Source organism: Hirundo rustica, chromosome 3 (assembly GCF_015227805.2).
Source record: "Hirundo rustica isolate bHirRus1 chromosome 3, bHirRus1.pri.v3, whole genome shotgun sequence".
NCBI lineage: Eukaryota > Metazoa > Chordata > Aves > Passeriformes > Hirundinidae > Hirundo > Hirundo rustica.
In genome coordinates this window covers 28028039-28051356 of record NC_053452.1, presented here as the reverse complement: position 1 = coordinate 28051356, position 23318 = coordinate 28028039, and the positions used below count along the sequence as shown (strand labels likewise).

General features: G+C 42.7%; 1 protein-coding gene across 3 annotated transcripts in view; it reads right to left on the bottom strand.

The window, feature by feature from the left end:
• Nucleotides 1-15563, bottom strand: part of PRKCE (protein kinase C epsilon) — a 285135-nt gene extending 269572 nt beyond the window's left edge. For all 3 annotated transcript variants that reach the window (XM_040058416.1, XM_040058417.1, XM_040058418.2), the window contains exon 1: nt 14637-15563. In XM_040058416.1, the coding sequence (XP_039914350.1) occupies nt 14637-14984 (348 nt within the window). In that variant the 5' untranslated portion in view covers nt 14985-15563. The remainder of the gene's footprint in view (nt 1-14636) is intronic.
• Nucleotides 15564-23318: the final 7755 nt, after the last annotated feature.

Genomic DNA, 23318 nt, shown 5'->3' with positions numbered 1-23318 from the left:
AAATGTAAGTAAAGCGCTTTACTACACTTACAAATCTAGATTTTAATTTATACTGATCATAGAGGGGAATACCATACACGGTATCAGGAAACCAAAGAGAATGCCTCTTCTTCACTCTGAAAGGAGGGTAACGGGTATGTTGTGTCCTTCTCCCACTCTGTTTGAGCTCCAAACACAATAATAAATAAATGTGCAAAACACCAGTGAGTAGCTAAATGAACACCCTCCTATAATTCCCCCAGAATCTCTTTCTAAAATTCATGAAGCCCCAGCTGCTGTAATCTGCTCCAAGTTTTTCCCAACTGGGGTCAGTCCTGAAGCACAACATGTTAACCCCAAGCCATGTCAGCACATCCGGTGTAGTGAATCTGTGGCTTTTTCAAAACCAGGGACGGCCTTGTGTAAACCACAGCCTACCAGTCTGCCAGGCAGGCAACACCAATACAATCTCACTGCATCTGTTTTATAAACAGGCTCAGGTGCTGGGCTATCAGGGTTTGCTGCACTGCACAGCCGCTCCACAGCGCACACCAGCTGTACTTACTCCCTCTTCACACCACTCCAGCTGGAGGATCCTAAGCCTTTCCACTCTTAGTAAAAGAGACAAGACCCTAAAAATGTAAAACGTTCTGTTTCCTTCAAATGATTGACTCCAATGGAAGTCCCCTTTCCTCCAAATTTAGTGCATGAACAATCAAACAACAAACGCTTTGAGTTTACATTTTGTCTGCTGTTATTTTCTACCATATTAACTGCACTTATGGGACTATTAAAATATACAAAATTGTAAGTTAGGATGGCAACTTTCAAAGTTTCAAACTTTTCAAAACAATCTGTTCTACATTTCAGAGGGATTTGCACATTCAACTCTTCCAGCCCTTTGACAGCTTATATATATAGTCATACACAGGTAGGCTCAATACTGGAGGTGTTCTGAGCACAGGCACACAGGATAACCCTCAGTGGTAATTTTTCTCACTGGGACAGTGAAGCTGGTGCTGTCCCTAGCTAGTCATCCAGAAGAGTAGCTCAGCTTCCAACTACTGCTCTGCTTTGACAGCCTGGAAGCCTGGTTTTATAGATCCACACCTCTACAAAAAAAGCTCCAGCGTTAAGAAAACGGAGGCTCTGCATTTCTGATTGTTTACTACAATTGAAGGAAAGCATCCCCAGAATAAAGTGGTTGGAGAATTGAAGCAGAAAAAAACCCTTCCAATGAAACCATAAATCCATCAGTCCACAAAAGGTAAGCTACAAGAAGGAAATAGAAATGTAATGGTGAGACTCCTCCATTTACAAAAGTAAAAGGAGAGATTGACAGATGAGGGAGAAGCTTCAGGACAGGAAGAGGTATCCCTAGAAGGTATCAGAGAGACACCTTATTTCACCAGTCTAGATCTCAGCCCCTGTCTTCCCACTGTAGAAATGAAACTGATACTTCCACTGCAAAACTGCGAGATTAAAACCACAATGCTTGTGCCATACTTCTGGGCAACATGGAGAAATCTCCATCCATTACACTTTCTCTCAGGAATGCTGTGAATATGACTATACTCAAGATTCTCCAGACACAGATTATTTTGCTAATGAGTTTCATTATAACCTGAGACAGATAAGATCTATGTATCACTACATGTAAATCAAAAGCAGACAAAGGCCTCTTCTGGAGTCGCTGATATGAAAGGCCAGATTATTCATTTTACAACAAGATTTTATACTTGAATTATGAGTGAATGTTTATCCCATCATTTCCATTACTGACATGCTCATTTGTTTGAAGGAATTATGTCAATGGAAATAAAGGCAATAATTACAGAAGAAAGAGGAGATAACATGCTATATCACAAGTAGATGCAGGACAACTAAGCAGGTAAAAACCTGCATGACCAGTTCACAGAAAGCACAATTATAATGAAGTTATTACACATTATCTCACAGCTCATGCAAATTTCAAAAAATAATGTAATCAGGATCAGAAATACCTTGTGTACTGTAAAGTTAATTCACCAACCCCACCTGTTACCAGAAACATTAAGGAAAGCCAATCAATACTGATGATGGCTATTTTTTTGTTGTTGTTGATCTGTTTTGACATTTTGAAACTTTTAGTTAAACAAAGCCTGCTGCAAAAAAAGATCTCCCTTATTTGTATGAACTGCTCTACTACAAAGTGGAGTCACTTTGTTGACCATCTGTTATATTTACATATTCCTTGGTCTGGCACACAAGCTTCAGCCTCCTTCTCTGCTGACTCATGTGAATAAAAACACTCTCCTTTAACTCCTCAGACAATTATTGCTTCCCCAAGGGCCATCAAATACATTTTTTAAAGTTACAATAACACATAATTTATTTATTTTGCATACTTCTGTCCTGAAAAGTATAGGTTTTTATTTTGTTACACATTTTTCATGGCTTTTGCAGGCCACATCTAGCTTGATACACAGGTTATTGCACTCCAAAAGTGAGATTGTTTTTCTTATTTTACATCATAAGCTCCCACAGGAAGAAACTATGAACTTTCTGTTTCTGCACAACCTCATGTAATCAAAGAAAAACTAATAACTCCTACATTCAAAACTGTCACGCTGCCAGGATGTATGCATCCTTGCTCTGACAAGGTCTCAGCACTTCGCTCCTGTCTCACTGGGATATCACTAGCATCAAGTACATTTTCATAGCTGCATAAAATGTCTCCGAGACTTCACATTTTTTGCATTGCAAAGTTCATTAACCGAGCATAAATCTTACAATAGAGGGGTTCTGCAGAGCAGCACACTGCTGCTGGGAAGCACATTTTGCTTGCGAGTCTACAAATAGGGTGCAGGGTTGATTCACAGTTGCTGGAAGAGCTGCAAACTTTTTGGCAGCTCTACAAAACATTTGGCCTGTAATTTGTCTTACTGATCACTGCCACAATTATGTCCAGGTCCCAAAGAGAAGAAGCCCATACAGCCCAGCAAGGAGACTGCTGTAGGGAGAAAAGGCTTCACCAGAAGTGCCCCCACTTCTCACTCTGCCTGCCTTCCCTTTCAGTCAGATCGGGGTTTTTTTAACCTCAGTCTTCCAGGAACAGCCTGAAAGACAAAATGACATTCTCAAACTTCACATCTGATTTTAAACACGATTTTAAAAAAGGATAAACTTTAGAATACACTAAGGGTTTTGAAAGCTTTATGGTATTAATAACACTGTTATAACAAAACAGTGCTTGGCTAGAGCGTACACATTTTAAACCAAATGTAACATGTCAGAGATTGTCAGTTTGATGTCCAGAGTACATTCAAACAAGGCTAGAGATCAGTTTCATTTACTTTGTTCCAATATCCAGTTATTTACTATAGTTTTATTAATGAAGTGTCAGCCAAAACAAAAACAAAAAATGTTAAGGTTTGGGGTTTTTTTGGTTTTTTTTTTTGTTTGTTTTGTTTAAAGATGCTCTGAACAATACCACTCCCAAAACAACACGCATTACCAAACTGAAGAGTAGGCTTGATGGTCAGAACTGACACTTCTGACCAAACACATCCACAAGCAGTTCACAATGTACTCACAAACTCATTTGTACACAGTTTAGAAGCTGTGGTGGCTGGGTTTTTACTCAGAGGGTTGTTGGGCATTGGGCACTCCCCCGGCCTCTTGGGCACGTGGTGATTCTTGGGTGACCTGTGCAGAGCCAGGAGTTGGACTCAGTTGTCCTGATGGGTCCCTTCCAACTCAGTAGATTCTATGATTCTATGAAAACAGATACAACCACTCATGGAAAAGACAGCTGGATAACACTTTCAAAAGGCTGCTGAATTAGGAGCCTAAATTTTTCATGTAATTTCCACGTTGGTGAAAAAATTTACAGTAGGTCTCAATTCAGAGAAATATGTAAAGTTTAATGTTAAACATGGAAGGAATTCAATTGATGGTGATGTAACTAGCTAGAAGCACAGAGGAATCAGAATTTATGCAACTAAATGATACACATACTCTCAATAGTTTCAGCAACAGAGAACACCACTCAAAGAACTGCCCATTAAAATCAATATAGGAACATCAGCTTCGAATCTGTGTGCAAGACAACTTACCTCTGTCTGTCCTCCAGTCGTTAATGGACAGCACTTGCTACAAATTTACAATTTTTGCTTGTTTGTTTAAGGTATATTGATTTTGCTTATTCACACATCTACTTATCAACAAAACCAACACAGGAAAGTTTCTGGGCTTTTTCCACTGTTCTGGGCTTTGATAAACATTGGTCACTTGCTCCTCATCTATTTTTGCTACCATACTACTATGGTAAAGTGAACACCCTTCAAAATAATCATGACCCCACATTTCTGCTAAATGATATATCCTAGAAGGTAACATTATCTCCTACCCAAGGCCTCTTGCAACTAATGGGCAAAGCAGAAAAGGGTGAGCATGGACTGGCAAGAAAAGAGCGTGTAAAGAGATTATAGGAGCTTGTCTAGGTCACAGTGTCTGGGCTGCCCATCAGAACTGTTCAAAATAAGTTTAGCTGAACTTGTATTTTAAAACCTTTCACCCAGCCTTATAAAAATGCATATACAAAGTTTCCTCCCAAACATGACTACTAAAGTAATATAATTTTTAAAGTTATATATTATACATAGATATAACTAATTATATCTATTATATTACATATATATAGTATACATTATATTATATATAATATAATACATATAGTTTTATAATGTATCTTTATATGGAGATCTATCTATCTATATATATATAAAATATTGCCTAAGGGTCATCAGAAAGAAGCCCAAGGTTTTGCTTTTTAGGTGAAAAACCCTGTCATTTGCTACTGGGTCCATTGCAATGGACAACACTTCTGAAAAATAGGCATGAAGTGTTAATAAAATTCTTCTTTCCTTTTCTTCCTTTCAGAGGCTTGGCATGGCTCTGAGAAATTGCTAGCAGGAAGAGTAAAGGAGTGTGATAAAACTTAACATAGCTTATCTCAGCCCAGTGACATTAGTACATACTATAATCCCTATATATCATATCCAGATTTGATTATTGTACTGCTAGCGGTCTAACCCACCTATCACTACAGAAAAAAGCTCTAATGTAGTAATACAATACCACCTTTCATTGAATTATACAGAAAAAATCTGTAGTTCCCTCAAATTGGGCAGTACCAAACATTCTTGAAGCTAAAAACCAACTAGAAGTTTAGGAATCATGGACTAGACCATATGGGCTGTCCCTCTAAACACATCAACTCCTTGAAGAGAAACACCACATTATGCAAAGCATCAGGAACTCCAAATATCTCCAGCAAAATTTCCACTTTTGCCTCTTCCCTTGATATTTTAAGTTAGGGACACCAAGCAGAGCTAACCCAATAGGCTGCTCAACTACCACTGCAGCCTTTCACACTGGTAAGCATTTTCCTAATATTTCTCTTGGCTTCCCCAGTCTGCCTTTTTGACTTGTGCTTGGACTGGAATGTTTTGAAGACAGAAACCACCATTTCACGTTAAATTTAAAAAAAAAATTACCGAACACTAGGAGGTATTTTCTGGGATTAGAAGTCCCTAAAAATCCCAACAGTCAGTACCAACTAAAATTTTTTTTAATAGTGTTTCCATTGCTTGGCAGAGTCCAGTTTTCAGGGCTAGATCACATTCCTACAACACCCCACTGAGTCTGCTAAAACCAAAGCATTTTGCCTGAAGTTCAAACCTACACATCACATTTACTCCCTCAAACACTAGAGTAGGACAACCAGCTGGAAACTCGGTGCCTCACTCCTTTCTGACCGAAAGCAGCCGCTCCAACAGGCACGAGCATCATCAGCTCCCTCCTGCTTGCTGAGCAGCACAGCGCGGACACGCTCTGGATGACAGCGGCTGGGCAAAGCCACAGAGCTTCAGACACCAGGGATGCTCCTGAGTCCTACTGACACCAGCATCTTACTGGTCCTCTGGAGTGACAAAAAAGGGGAAGGAGTTGGGTTGCTGGGAATAATGGCAATATGGATATAAGGGAAGTAAAAGCATGGAAAATGAAGGAGGAGTTACGACAGCTGGGACTTGAGGACAAGGTGATAGTGGTGGATTAAGGAGAAAAGTGGGTCAAGAGGTCAAATGTTCAAGAGGTGTCAAGGCACTACGGGGTCACAAGGAAGGAAAAGGCAATGAAATTCAAAGGAAAAGGAAAGAAAAAAGATTCCTCAGTAACTCTAAAAAGAACCAAGTGAGAGAGAAAACAGTGGACACAGCATGAATGACTTTAAGCCTTTCCTTTTCCAAGACGTTCTCAGACATCATTTTCTAAGGCCGTGGATCTATCTCACCTTGAAATTAAGGGAAGTTGACAGATGCCAGAAAGACTTATGCAATGAGTAAATATGGTCCCAGCAAGAAAGCTGTACTTGGAAGAGATCTCTGTAGATATCTAGAGCAAGACATTTCATTCACATAGCCTGCTAGCACTGCCAACATCAAAATCTTGCGCACTATTGTAAAAGTCGCCCTGCAATCTCTTGACCATCTTAAAGCCAGAACAGATAAAGAAAGACAGAGAATTGTCAGCCTGAAGACAGAACAGATGATAAAGAGGAAACTGAAGGGAAACAGGGAAGGACACTACTGTCTTACTGGTTTTTAATCCGTGAAGTAAAGCAAAGCAATTCCAGCCATTTCCTCATCACCTGTGCAGAGGACGCTTCAGTCTTCCCTTCATGTTTCCACCACTATTACCTCTGCTGCACTGCTACCACACCACCCTCTAAATATACTTATAAATATTAACACTGACAAAGCCATCTGTCTTTTAATGATATTTAAAAGGCCAATGTACTGAAAAATGGAGAGTAATAAACGCTTAAGAAATCCTGGTCCCCCATAATAAGAGGCTTGTAACTTATTTATACTCTCACGTACTGAAAGATACTAAGCTGGAAACACTAAGTATTAGGTTTCTCTACTCCTCATTTAAGATACAGAGATACCAAGGGGGTTTACTGTTCAAACAGTGCAGACATGAAATTTATTTGGTAACATCTAGCCATTATTCATGCTTTTTTGTTCCTGCCTGTGATGAAATTCCCCAGCAGGACACCAGAAACAAGCAAAATGATTCTATTGTCTGGAAGAATCAAATCAGCTCAAGTTAGCCGATATAAGGCAGAAATGGCTGCCTGCAAGCCTCCGATGGAATCAAACTTTTTTTAATTTTAAAAGCTGTGGTCTGACATTACTTCTGTTCCTCAACAATACAAGCCCTACAGAGTTCAGAGGGGAAAAAAACTTCTGAGAACTGCATAGCATTTCTCTAACACTGCTTCCAATAAAATAAACATTAAAACTCCTGTTATATTTAATGGGAACATGCCAATATCTCTAGGTTTCTTAGCTGTGCTATTCAGAAATATGTGAAATCTTGGCTTCTGTAACTTCTGTTAAATCACAGCAATAATACTTTAATGTAAGTGATTTGTTAACTCTTGGAGGAATGCAAGTGAGAGGACACTCAGAAATCAATTTTACTAGCAATTCAAGCTACTGACTGAATAATGATCAGAGTAGATAAAAATTCTGCAGATGTTCTTGCACCATATTGATATGCATTTTCTTTACTAAAATATAGTGCAAAGTACATGACTGTCATGAAAGTTACCCAATCTCTAGAATGGCTTATTAGCTTTACAGTTGCAGTTTCATATTAATATTACTGAATATACTTTTTAAACTGTCTAGTGACAGCCTGCCAAACACAAAAATACTCAAAACATAAGGTTAAAACTTTTTTGTCAGACTTCTGTGGTAACCACTTTTCCCCCAAATGGCTGAAACCCCTGTAACTTCTACAATTTGCACAACTCAGAAGGGCACGGAAAATACCCCATTCTTCAGGCCTTGCTCTGGCCAGCTTGGGAAAAATGTTTGTTCGATCTCCCCCAGCCCAAACTGTCAGGTTTCCAAGCTATCTTTGGACTTCTGATCTTATTCCATATCCAGACACTTCCAGCGCTACCTTTCCTCGTGTATGGAGGACAAGTCTCTTCTCAGTCCTCTCTGACCAAAAATGTCCCATTACTTGCATGATCTGTTGTTCCCATACCCTCTCTTACCATGTGTTTCTCTTACAAGAGGATGTGTTTCTCTTACAAGATAATAGTTGGGGTGGGGGAAAGGAGACCAAGATAATATTGGGTAAAGCAGAACTAAATTCAACCAGCCAATTCCAAGCCAGAAAGCTCCTGTCTAATGTTTTACTAACCGTATTCACAGTCTCCTTTCATAACCTGAAAACCTCCCAAAAGTTCATTTAAATAAAAGTTATTTACAGAGCGAAAATTAATCACATTTATTTGCCAAGTTCTACAATTCCAGTTTATATCAAATCCTCATTTTGGCAATATTTAAAGAATTCTGGACATGGAGGACAGAAATTCAGCAGGATGCTAAAGAGCAGAAACCAGACTTACCAATGCAAGATTTTCAGGTGAATAATAAATCAGTAAGGAAAAAAAAAAAAAAAATACAAGCAAAGGATGCCATTAACTGTTATTTATTCTTGGTCTTCCTTTGGAGCACAGGCCCCTACTGAGGGAATAATTTAAACTGGCCTGTACGACATCCAGTGAACCCAGTGAGATCAGTGGTTTACTCAGAACCATGAAGTTCTGCACAGTGTCTCTGGAACCACCTGAGCTGGAATAATGACATGCACCGTCCTAAAACTGGTACAAGAAGGACATGCAGGAACTGTTTTCACTCCACTTGGACATTTCTTGGAAGTCTAGATTTACTAGCACTATGTGGAACTTTGTATCAGTGTTCGGTACTAGCAGCAATAGGATGAGAGTCTGATCAGTGCGGGGATCAACTCCTGACCTATAGCTATGATAATTCAGCGTTAAGTGAAATGCACGCTCCACTACATACTTTTCATGCCCTGAGCAATTTTTTTTTCACATCTGAAGTGAGACTTCAAAAGCTACCCACTCAGCAAAGCAGGCAAAAAGCAATCCCAAAGCGGGTCAGTGATCACCATAGAGCCTTCAACCAGCCGATTTGCCTACGCCAGCTCACCCCTGTCTCCTACACGTGCAGCCTTCTGCTGCTGCCAAAAGAGCAGCTGGAGTACGCGGTGCGGCAGCAACTATTCATTACCTCCTCCAGGTTTCTCCCCGTGCCTCATCTCTTCCTTTCCCCACTTTGCCCTTTCTCTCTCCCTGCAGTAACAACTGCAGAGGCTGCATTTTCCCCCTCTATTGCTCCTCAGCAGACTGGGAAGCACTGCAGGTAAGCAGGAGCTGTTAGGAGAGAACATTTCTAGCAGGGAGTAGGAGTAGATTTATGCAGCTGTAGAAAAGGATTGATACAAGACAGTGGGTGAGCTGTGTGTGTGACTGTACCACATCCCCAGCAGAGAGGGAAAAGAGAAGGCACAGGAGGGAGACAGACTGTGGGAGAAGGCAAGAAAGAGCCCTATCTGTACAAAGTTCTCTCCAAAATCTCTCAGCTCCTGCTGACCATCACTTACCCTCAGAATGAGAGTCCCTGTGAAACCCTGCTGAGCCCTGGCAGCTCTCTCAGCCTTGCCCCACAAGCCTGACAGACCTTGCTCCGTGACCACCTTGTCATGCAGAAACTTCTCAAACAGGACCCCAGCAATTTCCCTTTCATTTCAACAAATAGGATTCCAATAACAGCTTTTCAGCAGCCCGTGAACCACAGTTTAGATGAGATCTAAAGTTTTTGCAAGTGAAATCCTAGACCTTTCAACACCACCAGCACAAATAAATTCAGTCAGCAGATGAAAATAAAAATGAAAATATGCTCCAGTCACTTTCTGCCAGCCCAATGCCAGCCCTCAGCAGTGCACGGCACAAGCAGAGGTGAACGCACAGGGTGACCTGCACTACAATGATGACAATTCCATTCTGTGTCTGCCAGCTACAACAGATCACCTGCTGACTGAAAGGGGTTCCCATTCCAACAACAGAAATGGCATTAAAAGAAGGGAAAAAAAAAAAAAAAAAAAAAAGCGCACCTAAGTAGTCTTTCCGTTTCATTCAGATTAGAGGCAATGGAAAGAGACAGTTCTCCTTCTCACATCCATGGACAGCTCACAGGACCAAGGACTCAGATAACCTAGGTGTTTAACTGTATAGACTGCAACTTCTTCCCCATGCTATTTCCTATAACTCATCACCCAGTTGCTGCTGAGATATTAGATTAATTCATAATAAAGTTGCTTTATGCAATGGTGGCACTGCTGCACAACTAACTTTACACTGGCAAAATGGAAATATGAAAGGATGCTTTCAAGAAAGCACAATGCTTAAATTTAGATCTGAAGAAGCCACACTGAAAGAAAAAAATAGTATGGAAGATACTTTAGCAAAGAAAAGCTCACTGAAATCTATGAGTTGATTTTTTTTTTTCCTGACAGCATTAGGGATTTTTTTAAGACAGCAGAAAATTAAATTTCTTTCATTAACCTAAATATAGCTGTAAATTATTTTAAGTGGAAATAAAGGCTTTTCTTGTTAAATGTTGTGATGTCTTCACTGATTTAGTGAGTTCTGCTACTCAGCCAGCAAAAAAGAATTTTTAAGGACAACTCAATAGGTTTTCTCATGTACAGCCAGGCTAATGGCTAAGACCCTTAGATGGAGTCTTTGGCATAGGTCCAATCATGCTGATTTCATCTGTCGTCAACTCTGGAAAGTGGACTTGAACTCAGAACCCATACTACCAATCATCCACACACATAAACATTGATCATGATAATTTGCAGGAGTGGAACCACACGGCTAAATATCAATGGAATTTTCCTTCCTGATCTCAATTCCACTGATTAAAATGTAGCTGCATTGCCAACTCAAGTGAATCATTTACATATGCCACATGTAAGAAAGCCAGATAAAAACATCCTTTATTATTACCTGAATTACCTAACTCAAAAAAATATAGCCAGAGCTGTCAAGTTGCTAGTTTGTTTTTCAATCAGAACTTGCAAGTTGTTTATTGTTCTGTATTTTCTGTTTTTCAAAGCGTAAGTTCACCAGCATCCTCTTGAATACTCGGTGACATTCTGTATGACATTTTCTGTGCTTACAAAAAGCCTGAAATGTCATAAATCTAAAGCTCTCTTTAAAACTGCAGTATAGCCATGACAAAAAAATCTGCAAAACTGACACTTTTACTGTGCTATGTCTGTATTGATGCACCACTGGAAAAGCAGCCATCTTTTTAATTGTCATTATACCTATTTGAGAAACACACACTAGTATTTTCTATCAATCTTACCGAGACCCCACAAAACTATGTATTTTTTTTAAAAGCTTTCATCCAGTAATCTCTGAATCACTGTTTATGCCACAACTTTGAATAATTAAAAAAATATTTTATATATATATGTATATATCTATATATAGATATAGATATTCAGGGAGTAAGGTTAAATGCAACTGCTGAACACTCAGTAGATGTAAAGAACCAGGATTTTGCATATCTGTCTGACTTGTGTTAATACAATAGACGTTATCATGATTTCAAGCTTTGTACTTGTTTATCATTACTGTTTCCACTGTAACCATGGCATCCGTATATAGCGCAGGCCTAAGAGTGAGAAAAATATCCAGTATTTTCCTAACAAACTCATCTGAGAAAAAACTGTAAGGATTTGCACAATGGCAAAACTCAATCAAATTTGGTGAGCTGGCTAAAATGAGAAACAGTTTCCTCTTAGAGATAAAAAAAACCCCAAAACATTATTTTTCATTAATCTTTTTTGCAGTTTGGATTTCTGACAAAAACCTAGAAACCCAGAAACATAAACTTGACCCTAGTGCAGATATTATAAAACAAATTCTGAAATTTCCTTAAAAAAACCCCATGCAGTACTATATGGATCTAAAGCATTAAAGCCATTACTATGTTGAGAAGACCTGTTCTCAGCGCATGAGCATTTTCTCAATCCTCTTTTAATAGTGCCAGTCCAGTCCTGCAATAAGCGGCGCCTCGTTCTGAAGGTAAGGAGGGGCAGCAGTGCAATCAGTCTGATCACACTCAGCAAGTACCAGCTCCAACTTTCAGGACTGCTTAAAAGGAAACCCTCAGGATGGCATAAAAAGACTTGATGGTCTTCAAGTGTGTTTCAAGTGTCTAGGTTGCATTTATTTGATATTTCAGGCAGTAAGGAAGAATGGGTTACTGTGATTGCTGGTTTTAATTTGCTTGTTACAGAGTTCAGAAAGAGTACTACAAAAATATCGGCCTTAAATGCCGAAAGTGAAATGAAGGAACTAGTCTCCTTATTAAACAGAACAATCTAACTGTATCATACCAGCAAATGTTAGCCTAATGCTGGTTTAGGCCTTGCGCATTTTCCTTGTAGTGTGAAACTCATTCACTTTGCAGACGACTCCTTTGTTAGGTTTTAATATAGACTCCAGACACTGGTGAAGATACCAATAAATCTATTTACTTCAGTATGGACTCTATAGATATGTCATGGCCACAGATCTTCTTGTAACTCAATGAAAAAGTCACATCAAAACTGGTGTGATTTTTTTAAGAGTCAGTTATCTGAAGGTCCCTATCTATTAATCAAATAAACACACTCAGTATTACACTTACAGCAAGACTTTGGAAAGGGTAAAGCACAATCCTTTAAATACTTACCACCCCCCTGTTCTAACTGTGATACAGGGGGGTGGTGTATGCTGTCTATACAGCACATGAACACAATCCTAATGGTAAGGATTTACAGTACAAAACAAGTTGTGATGCTCCAGAAGCTGCATTATATTGGGCTGACCAGTTATGATCCACTGCCATATCCTCAATTCTGTCACATCAACAGACAACAGGCGAAGTCACTCCCTTGTCTCCTCCCACCCACTGAATGCTGGACAGCAATGAATCCTGATGCAATAAAAGCCAGCATTTATCTGATTCAGCTATCTAGTTCCTCACAGATCCTGTTTACAATGGACCTCAACCTGTTAAATTCCACTATTTATCTAGGGAACGTGTTCAGACATCTGAGTTCACCTTAAATATCAGATCCAGGAAGCATCCCAGTCCCACCAAAATTCAGACTTTGCATCTGGAATGTGAAAGATTTGATGACAAACTCACAACATGTACCATGCACAAAAATAACATACAAAATTATTATTCTTTCACTAAAAATCTGTGCAGACCTCTTCATCCCACTGGTCTCAAAGATGAAGCCTCACTCGATATCAGGAGAGTCCCAACTTGATTATCATTCAATCCAGGTAAAAGACATCTGCAATACTGCTGCATTTGTCTTTTCCTGATATAGCTATTTTTCCTCTTTCTATCACCCACTTTTACCATTTGAGCTCACTAACATGTAGCTTTTATAGAGCATCAGAATAATCTAGACCCTGATTATCAGAATGCAACACATAGGTAGCAAAAATGAAAAATATTTTGAAGTTGTAAACATAAAAGTTTTAACAGCAAAGTTGATCAGCTCCTAATCAGCATAAATAGAGTCTAATTCTTTCATGCCCTTTCATCATTTCACCGTCTCTACATCACTGCATTAAGCAAAGAAGCCCCAAAGAATACCTAAAACTCAGACCTATTAGCCCTAGCTATTTTTTCTTTGGTCCTAGGTTCTTTGTCTGTTTGCCAAAAAAAATACTGGCTAGTACACTTGACCGTGAAAAATAAATACATACAAAGATGAGCATATATAATTTCAGATGGCTGGTCAAGCAGGGCACACTGAAAATGAGATGATAACCACTATTGTTTTATTATACATCTCATTTAAAGGATGCCCACCTTTTAACCGTTTAACTGCAGAACTGTGAAATGTGCATATTCACATTTCCCATTTCTTCATTGTTTGATTGGGTTCTCCCTGTTAAATCATACTACCTGAGGATATCAGAGCAAGGATTTTCCAGCTTCTGTACCCCCACTGAGGCACGTTAGCCTCTGACTCTTAAGGATGCTGTGAAAGCTGTTAAAGACACGTGTGTACAGAACAGAATTTCTCTAGTTGGGCCCAAATTCCACTAAGACTCCTTCATCAGTCTTGAGCACTTGAAGAAGCTCAAGCATTGCGTTAGATCTACGCATAGAGGTGTCGATCACCAGGAGGAAGGAAGGAGGAGCATCAGCATTGATGCAGTGAGCTCTCAAGTGACAGGAAGACCCTGAGGTGTCTCGGATCAGAGGTCAGGTCCGGGTTTTTAAGGCTCATCATTGCCAGGCTTAACCGGGAGTATTCACCCTGAAATGATGAAACTCATCTAAGCACTGCATCTGGGTTTTGCGGTAATGTTTTGTACAGATGCATTTGGTTTGGGTTTTTCAGACTCAGCAAGACAACTAGATTTGTATCTGTCACATAATTTCAGAAACTTGCGTGGTAACTACATACCTCTTTCTTAGATTCAGCATATTTTCCTTCCCTGCCTCGCCTGTAGACCACATGCATTAGTTATATAGTAGCCATGACTATCTCAGTATAACGAAGTGTGGAAATTATGAAAAGCCTTCGGAAGCATTACATGCCCTTGGCAACCCAGCCCTGCAAGACAGATGTTGCATCCAGAGCCATGCCACTGCAAACCGTACGTACATGTACGTACCTACAGCGTGAACACTTACCCAGTCCTCGAAGTGACGGCTCCCGTTCTGCAGCAAGTCCTCAAACTGTATAGTGCAGTTAGCTACAAAATCGTCGTACCCGATGGGGGCATCGTGGAAAACAGCCATCTCTATCTTCCTGCCATTACAAACGTCGGTGACAAATTCATCGTTCCAAGCAGGACTGTTGGTCTTTTGCTTGGTCGAGGTCTGCCCGATCCTGGAGTCGTCCACATTGAGGGCGATGTAAGGGTCCAGCAAAAAGGTCTGTGGCCTGGGACCCACCGCATGCCTCAGAGACCACGCCGTGGGCTTCAGATTCACCGCCTCGCAGATCTTGATTTTCAGCAAGCCATTGAAAACCACCATGGCTGGATAGCTGCACTTTTCCCGGGATCAAACACTCGCTCAACGCACTCGCACCGAGAGGGAGGGAGGGAGGTCTCGCCAATAAATAGGAGGGCAGGTCTGGGAGCGGGGGAGCAGGGTACGGTGCGGGTCTCTTCGCCTGGCTGCTGCTGTTACCTTCGATTATTTAGCCTTTGCTCTTGCGACACCCAGTGAATACATTTATTTTCTTGCCCGTGTTTCTAACGGAAAACAAGGGAGGGGGGCCGCCGGGGAGGGGGAGGCGGCCGCGGCTGCAGGAACCCCCGAGTGCAATCAAAACCCGAGCATAATCAATCCGGGGGGCAAGCAAGAGCCTTCTCCCTTCACTCTGACCATAATCCTGGTTCAGTCCTCGCAGAGGAAGCAGAGCCGCGATCCCGGGCTCCCGCACACGCCAGTCCTGCCCGTGCGCCGCACAACAATACACACACGCGTACACACACACGCACACACACACGGATCAGAAACACCGGCCGACCCACCAGCCCTGCCTACTGCTCAGCCTCCGCTCGGCAAACATCCACCCGGGGACGTTCCATCCGCGCCGCCGCCCGCAGCCGCCCGTCCTGCGCCGCCGCCGCCTCCTGCTCCGCCGCCGCCAAGGCCGAGGACCCAGCGGAGCGACCCCCGCGCATGGGGGGCGCCGGCAGCGGAGCGGCCCGCGCGGGTCTCGGCGGGCTCCGGCTGGGCGGCCGCCGCCCTGGCGATGGGCAGAGCCGCCGCCGCCTCCCTCCCGCCTCCCGCCGGCCGCCCCCCGCCCGCCTCCTCCCCTCGGCCGCCGCCGGCCGCCTCCCTCCGCGCAGCCCCCGCCCGCTGCCGGTGCCGCTCCGCCGCTCGCTCCAGCGCAGGAAATGCGCAAAAGACGTCAGTGTGTGTGTGTGTGTGTGTGGGGCGAGCGAGCGAGCGGCGGCAGCCCCGGCCGTGCGTGTGTGTTTCTGTGTGTGTGTGTTTCGGTGTAGAAAGTTTTGCCTGTTGGGGGAGCAGAGCGGCCGCCACCAGCCAGGAACCGCGGCGGGAGTCGCGCTGCCCGGGCTGGGCTTGCCGGTCCTCCACACCCGCCGGGCGGCTTTCCGCCGGGGACGCTGCCCGCCCCGGCCTCACGCCTCCTCCGCCGCCGCCTCCTCCTCCTCCTCTCAGCGTAAAGCGGTGAACCAAACGTGGATGAAGCACCCCGGGGCGCCTTCCTCCCCGACCGTCTTTATTAACGTGCTTGACCACCAAGCTCCTGCCCGGATCGGGACCACCACTCACACCACGCCGGGCGCTTCAGGCGCCGCTCTGCCGGCGGACGCCCCTTCCCGCAGGGCTTCCCGCCCCTCGCCCTTCCCTCCGTGATCCCCGGGACGCCTCTTGACAGGCAGCGAGCGCCGGCGCCCCCGCCCTGCCCCGCCGCCTGACAGCGCCGAGCCCCGGCCCGCGTCTCCGCCACCCCCGCCCGCCGCGGCAGCGGCACAGACAGCGCTACGTCAGCGGGGGCCGGGCCGGGCCGGGCCGGAGGAAGAGTTTTCCCGCGGTGTGCGAGCGCCGGAAAGTGCCGAGCGCCGCCGGGGGAAGCGGCCTCCCGGGGCCCTCCCCGCCCGGCCCGGCCTGGCCCGGCCCGGCCCGGCCCGCGGCCGCCCTTCCCCCGGCCGGGAGGCGCTGCCTGCGTTGGGACTGAAGCCGCGCGTTGGCCGCCCCACGCCCCGCGGCGGTGGGGCACTGCCAGCCCCTTTGTCTGCCGCGGTCACCTGGCCCGTGCCTGCCCCACCTCAACCCGCGGCGCCTCCCCGCTGCTCCGAGCTGGCGCTGAGCGGGAAAACGAAGGCCGGCGGTCGCCACTGCCCTGCAGGCGTACTGAAAATGGGAAAAAACCCAAAACACCCTTCCGAAAGGGTAAAAGGGTGCGCGTATTGTGTTCTTGAACGTTATCTGCATGTCGTGAAAGATTTCAGTCATTTTTCATCACTGTACCCTATGAAATACCCGTGAAGCTACATGCAGCCTGACTTTCTCCTCCCCAGAACAAACGTACTCGGGATCTGGATGGTTTCCCATTGTGAAAATTATTACCGCCTTAATTATTTTTAGCAGCAGATTTTGCCTTTGTATGTGTGTGTGCTTGTGTTGAGAGAGTCGCCAGGAAGTGGATGGACTTTGCCCTTTGATGGGATTTGAGTTCGCTGTAATATCACAAGAGAAAAGACATCAGTTCTGGCGCCCAGGAGAGCGGCTGGGGTGCTTCGAAGAATCAGCCAAAGTAGAAAGAAGCTGGATTGCCTTGATCCACTTGAATAAGGACATAAAAGATGAGCACCCAGTCCTTGATCTGGACCTGATATTCCTGACTGGAGAGGAAAGAACAGATAATTATGGATTTCTGCAGATAATGGCTCAGGAGGCAGGTGTTATATTTGGAGCTAATGAAACAGCTCCAGTATCAGTGCTTCCAGAGCAGTTTCCAGATAGGAGATGCGGTACTAATGAAGCCAATGGGTCACGAGAGCATTCGCGTTAATGGAAGACAGACTTTCTGGTGCCTGTTGCCACTTAGTCTACTAGTCAAAATAGAAGTACAGTAAAATCTCCATGTTCATTATCATCTTGACAATCTCCAAGCAGAATCGTTTGATACAAAGCTGTGGTATGGAGCCAATTATGGGAAATGTCTTCCTTCGCAATTCAGCCTTTCCTGGGCTCACAGCAGCCGTGACACATTTATCATGTTGCTTTTGGAAAGGACCGTACTCGCAGGCCCCACCAGAAATACAAGAAGGACCTGCTCCTTTCCTCACAGCCCCGCTCACTACCTGATGCATATAGTACTATATATTAAGCTATATGGCCTTACATTTAGTGTGTGAAAAAGAACTCTATGATTAAATCTTTTGCCTGGATGCCTTTGTGTTCCTTCTCAATCAGGGCAATGTAAATAGTACGCTCCCTTTCCTTAGATACTTATTGGAAAACATGAAAGCCAAACTGATACACTGTTTAATTTTTTTTTCTGGTTATTTTTAGAGAACTGCAACTGTATGTATTCTGTATGCCCAAGGTAAGTAAACAGAGTCTCCATGGTGAATTTAATGACCTAGCATCTCTCTGAGATTATGCAGGCATATTACGAAAGTCTGAATGAATACAGACATTATTAACATAGCATACAAAATAATAAATAGACCTTATATTTGGCTAATTACATATACAGTCTACTGCATACCTAGCTAGGCCCTGATCCCTAATTCGAGCCATCTGCACTTTTCCATGCACTGAAGCAAGGTAAAGTTTGGTTTCACAAATCATTTCTTTGAAGGATAAATAACTGCCTGCATGAACAGGGATTTACAAGCTCACTTAGGATCAGACAGCTCCAGCCTTACACTGCTTAGGAAAATACAAATATCTTGCACAGTTTTAATTTGGTTTTAGATTTATATTTTTTTAATTATATTTCGGAAAAGCACGTCTATGTCAAGACTGAACTTTTATCACTAAGCAGTTCTTAACCAAAGTACCCTGGAACAGTATTCTTAAAATCCAGTAACTCAGGTACATGGAGCAAAATTTCAATGCATCTTGGCATCTAAAAACTTGGTTCAGTGGTCTCAAAAACTCTAAGTAATAGACAGCAAAGAACATTTCAACCATAAGTACCATATTCCACTTGAAAAGTTTTTTTAAAAATTTTGTTTGCTTGATTTTTTTTTTTTTTTTTCTGTTCTCTTGCTGTGCATATGGAAGGATTTGGTTCTTTAAGAGCTGAAAAACAAAAGCTGTTCTATTTTGCACAGGAGGTCTAGAGAGGAAGATGCAGCACTTGCAGTATTTCTCTTGCAGAAGGGCAGTAAGGAGTATTCCAGAGGCATTTATGTACTCTGTTACAAAGGCTGCAGCAGGGCAGGAAACCATGGCCTGAAAATTTTTTATGTTTTAGCTATTTTTCCCAGCTGTGGTGGTTGTTGGGGGTTTTTGTTTGTTTGTTTGTTTGTGGTTTTGTTGTTGTTGTGGGTTTTTTTGTTTGTTTTTTGGGGTTTGGGGGGGGGTGGTTTTTTGTTGTTGTTGTTTTGTTTTTTTGGTTTTTTTTTTTTCTTTTAAAAAATACATGGCAGGTCTACAGGCTATCTAGACCCGGGATTGGTTACTGCGATCTGTCTGTTCTCCAGAAGTAACTTTTGCTGGTAGAAGCCCCTCTGTTCAGCACTCTGAGAGCAAACAGCCTTTGTGTCAGGGCTGCTCTCGGTGTGTGCTGCTCTGCTGGAAAAGACCAATTACCTCAGCTTCTGTTTTCATTCTTGCTTTAGGAAAGAGGCTACATCAAACCGATCAAAGAAGGCAGCAATGGCACTGCAGAGAGCAGTCACCTGCAGACAGCGGCCTCCCAAGGCGCGGCTTTACTCCCGCGAATCCCTTTTGGGTCGCGCCTGCCGTGTCTCAGGTGGTGGCGGTGGCAGCGGCAAGGAGGGACGAGCAAGCTGCGGGCAGCCCGTCATCTCCGACAGCCCCTGACCTTTCCCTGGCCTGTGCATCCTCCGTAGCTCTGTGGAGAAACAGCACTATCTGGTGGAGAGAGGATGTAAAGTCCTGCCAGGAGTCGCGTTAGGCTTCATTCTGCTATTGCAGCCACAATTGCAATGGGTTTGAGGAGTTGTGGCTCCGGACGGATAGATAGTTCAACTACATATTTAAGAGGATTTTTTTTTTTTTTTAATAGTCCCATTAGTCATAAAAACCTGTTCAAACATTGCAGAAAAGTCAGCAAATTTTCAGGCTTTTCTAGGTTCAGCCGTATGAAAGAAGGAGAAGAGATTCTGTGTTGTTTTATTTTTAAAAGGAGCATAATTTCTTAGCGTTATACTAAACCGATTGACAAGGAATAAAATCGGGCTTGAATGCAGGAGAGATTTTTTTGGAAACACCTTTATGTAAAAATTGGAAAAATGAAAGCCAGACACCTCATTATAGGCCTTGCGAAAATTGAGGAACTTTGAATCCATTCTGGACAGGATTATATTCCAAGCATATGAAGATATTCACCAGTATGAGTATATCCACTGAATTCCTTTGAACTTAATGGATATGCTTATGCAAGCGCAATAGTTGGGTGTTACTGGAATCAGTCCCTTCCTGGCAAAAAATCAAAGATTGCTGTCAAATGCTGACTATCTTTGAAAGTCAAATTATTATTTAATACCTAATTTTGGAGGCACAGTTATGAAAAAAGCATCCTCAAGAGCATTTTGACTCCTGTCATGATGCAAATAATCTTTCGGCTATACCAATAGCTAATCCATCTTTTCTGAAAATGAAGAAAAAGACTAGTCTCAGTGAACTTGGTCCAGCCTCCAGCTCCATTCCACGGTTTCCTTTGTGTCCAGCCAATTTCCTACTAATTTATTCTTCACTCCCAAAGTATGTACCTGAGGAAGTTACTTAAGGCACTCCCAATGCTCCCTGTGAAATGTCTCACCATAAGGGATCTTGTCAATGTGTGATTAATTAGGTCTCCAACTCTCTCTCTAGTGTAATTATACTTTTGGTAGTCTTCCCAACCTCTTTAAAAAGAACATACTAAACACTAGCTGAGCGTGTTAGCTTTCAGTAGGAATAAATCTCTCCGAGTACATCTGCGTGGATTTGCAGCTTTAAGGAACGCAGTTCTGGTGGGCACGGCGACACGGTGACTTCAGTGCAGTGTCTACCAGCCAGCCTGTTCTCAGGTATGCACCTGGTTTGCTAGCCAAGACTAAACCCCATGATATCATAGCTTCCCAGCAGCTCTTATCTGAGCTAGATAGATCACAGCCAGTTTAAGCATATCTGCACGTGCTACAAAAACATACCCCTCCAGTTGCAGAACATATGCTTAAGTCACTTCTAGGCTAGAGATTTCTGGCTCAGGCAGAGCTGTATGATCTCAGACAAACCCAGCTGTGCCAGGGACTCTCACCATTGTAGGAGCGGGTATTATTATTTTATTGCTAGTGGATGGTGATTTTTTAAAATTTGATATAAAAATTTTAGCACTGTACATCTTTCTAGTAAAATATAATGGAACTTCTATACTTATATATGTACCCCAAATATAAAAATAGGCTTCCACTTCATCTCCCACATGTCTCCTCTCAACCTTCACATGAGTATGCCGACAGCATTTACCGTGGGTTTGCCATTTGCAGGATTGTTACTATTCTATACAAGGAATTGCTAGAAAACTTCTGAAGGGTAAAACTGAGCTCTGGTCTGTTCCTGGTTTATCAGCCCTCACCTTGAGAATATACACCAGGTTTTTGGGGCAGGGAAACTTGGAGTTACCTGGCATTGCTCAGGACTATAATAGGAGTCTGTTGTTATTCAGACTCAGTGATTAGCTTGTCATTGCTGGAAGTAATTTTGCTACAGAGTGATGAGGAAAGAATTCTGGGACAGATCAGGATTCAAGAGACAACCCCCTGCCCTCTCCACAGAAGAGGAGATTTTTTTATATGAAAAAATTCACTCTCTGCGTCAAGACTAGAAGAGGACAGGAACATGAAGGTCAGTCTTACCTTTCCAGGCTGTTGCTTTCTTGAGCAGCACGCAGGAAAAAAAAAAAAAACAAAAATCAACAACCTAGTGCATATGCTGCTTGAATGAATGATTTTGTATTGTATTGAAAGAAACAAACCAAACCAACCATGCACAGTAAGTAGGGAAAAGGACTGGTCCATTTCCTTCCTTTCTTCTCTACCAGCTTCGCAATTTCAGGCAAGAGGCAAACACAGTCTAATGCTGAGTGTGATTCCTTTCATGATAGAAAAGCTGGCCAGTGGGTTGTTACAGCTCCCTAAGGCTGGACACCCAATGTATGCTGGGCTCAGCTGTCAATTGCCCATACTTCTCTTGGCTTTTGTTGGTTTTATTTCTTCCATACAGTACCAAAGTATTGTTGCTCCTAAAAACTGTTCTTAATTCGAAGTGGACTTCTCCAAAAGAAACTGTGAAGGGATCTGAGCATGTTTGCCTCCAGAAAATGGAACTGATTCTCTGCTTTCCCATATACTACAGGAGTGGAAGCCAGGTGACACATTGCAGGATACAGCATACCAGGCTAGAAGGGTTTACTGTTCTGCTGATCTATTTGGTGTGAGTACACCAGAAGAAATTTGAAAAAATAATGGAAGCTTCAGGTCTGGGCAGCTTGATGTTTACATGCCTAGCCATCAGCAGATACAGTAATGTTTCCAGAGCATAGTGGCAGAGTTTATGTACTTTTATTGAAGCACTGCTAGCATTCATCCTACTGCCTTACCCTGAACCCTGTGCAGGATTCAGAGCATCTGTCACTAATATGTGGGGCACTCCAAGGCAAACTCCTTTCACCATTGGTAAGTTGCAGGAGAGTATAAGTGTGCCCAAAGTGTAACTGTCATTACCAGCTTCTGTCAATTTTCTTGATGATTTTAAATTATGCACACTGATGGTTCAGTAGTATCAATGAAATGTAAAAAGAATAGGTTTTTCAAAAGAAGGTAGTATCGGTGCTTTAAAACAGAGGAATGAGAAAGAGAATGAGTAAATGGCTACATTTTGGAAGTACCTCTGAATTTTGCCTGCTTTAATTTTAAAATATCTGACTAGAGATACTTTAGGTATCTCAGGTGGACAATTTTCAGAATTTAGTCCTAATCACCTGCTTAAACTCACATATGAAGAGTCACTAATATGAAGAGTAATTAAAAGAGTCACTAATAAAACCAGTATGTTGTTATCATCACAGCCTTCCTCTAGCCTTTTCCCATGGTAGTATTCAAGAAATGAAACATTGTAAAATTGATAAATAAAGGCAGAATAAAGATGTGAGGTAATGATTTACAGTATTGGAGTGCAGTCACATGTAGGATATGTTGAGCTGTATTTCTTACTGGCTTCATTAATAAGCTGCAATGACGGCCAAAGCCTAAAAAGACCTATATGTATGTCCATAAAACTATATAGTCTGATTCATCAGGATTCAGGACTCTTCAGGAGACTGATTCCTGCATATGCCATTGGAGAACTAAATTGTAGTACATAGGTTCACAAGTATTTGTATTTATGTCTTCGTAGTTGCTAAAGCCTAGTTTCATTTTCAAGTATAGGTGGCAGTTTCAATTTTAAAAGGTCACGGACAGTCCAGCAATTGTTGTTGCTCTAACATACTTCTCATAAGTGGAGGAAGGGTGTCAGTGCTGGGTGAAACCTTTGAGGTGTGGACTGCCAGAGATGGCTTTTCCCACGAAAAAAATGGTGTTTAAGGGGCCTCTGCTGGCAAACACAGAACAGAAAACAGTTGACCACTAGAGTGCCATGACATTACTT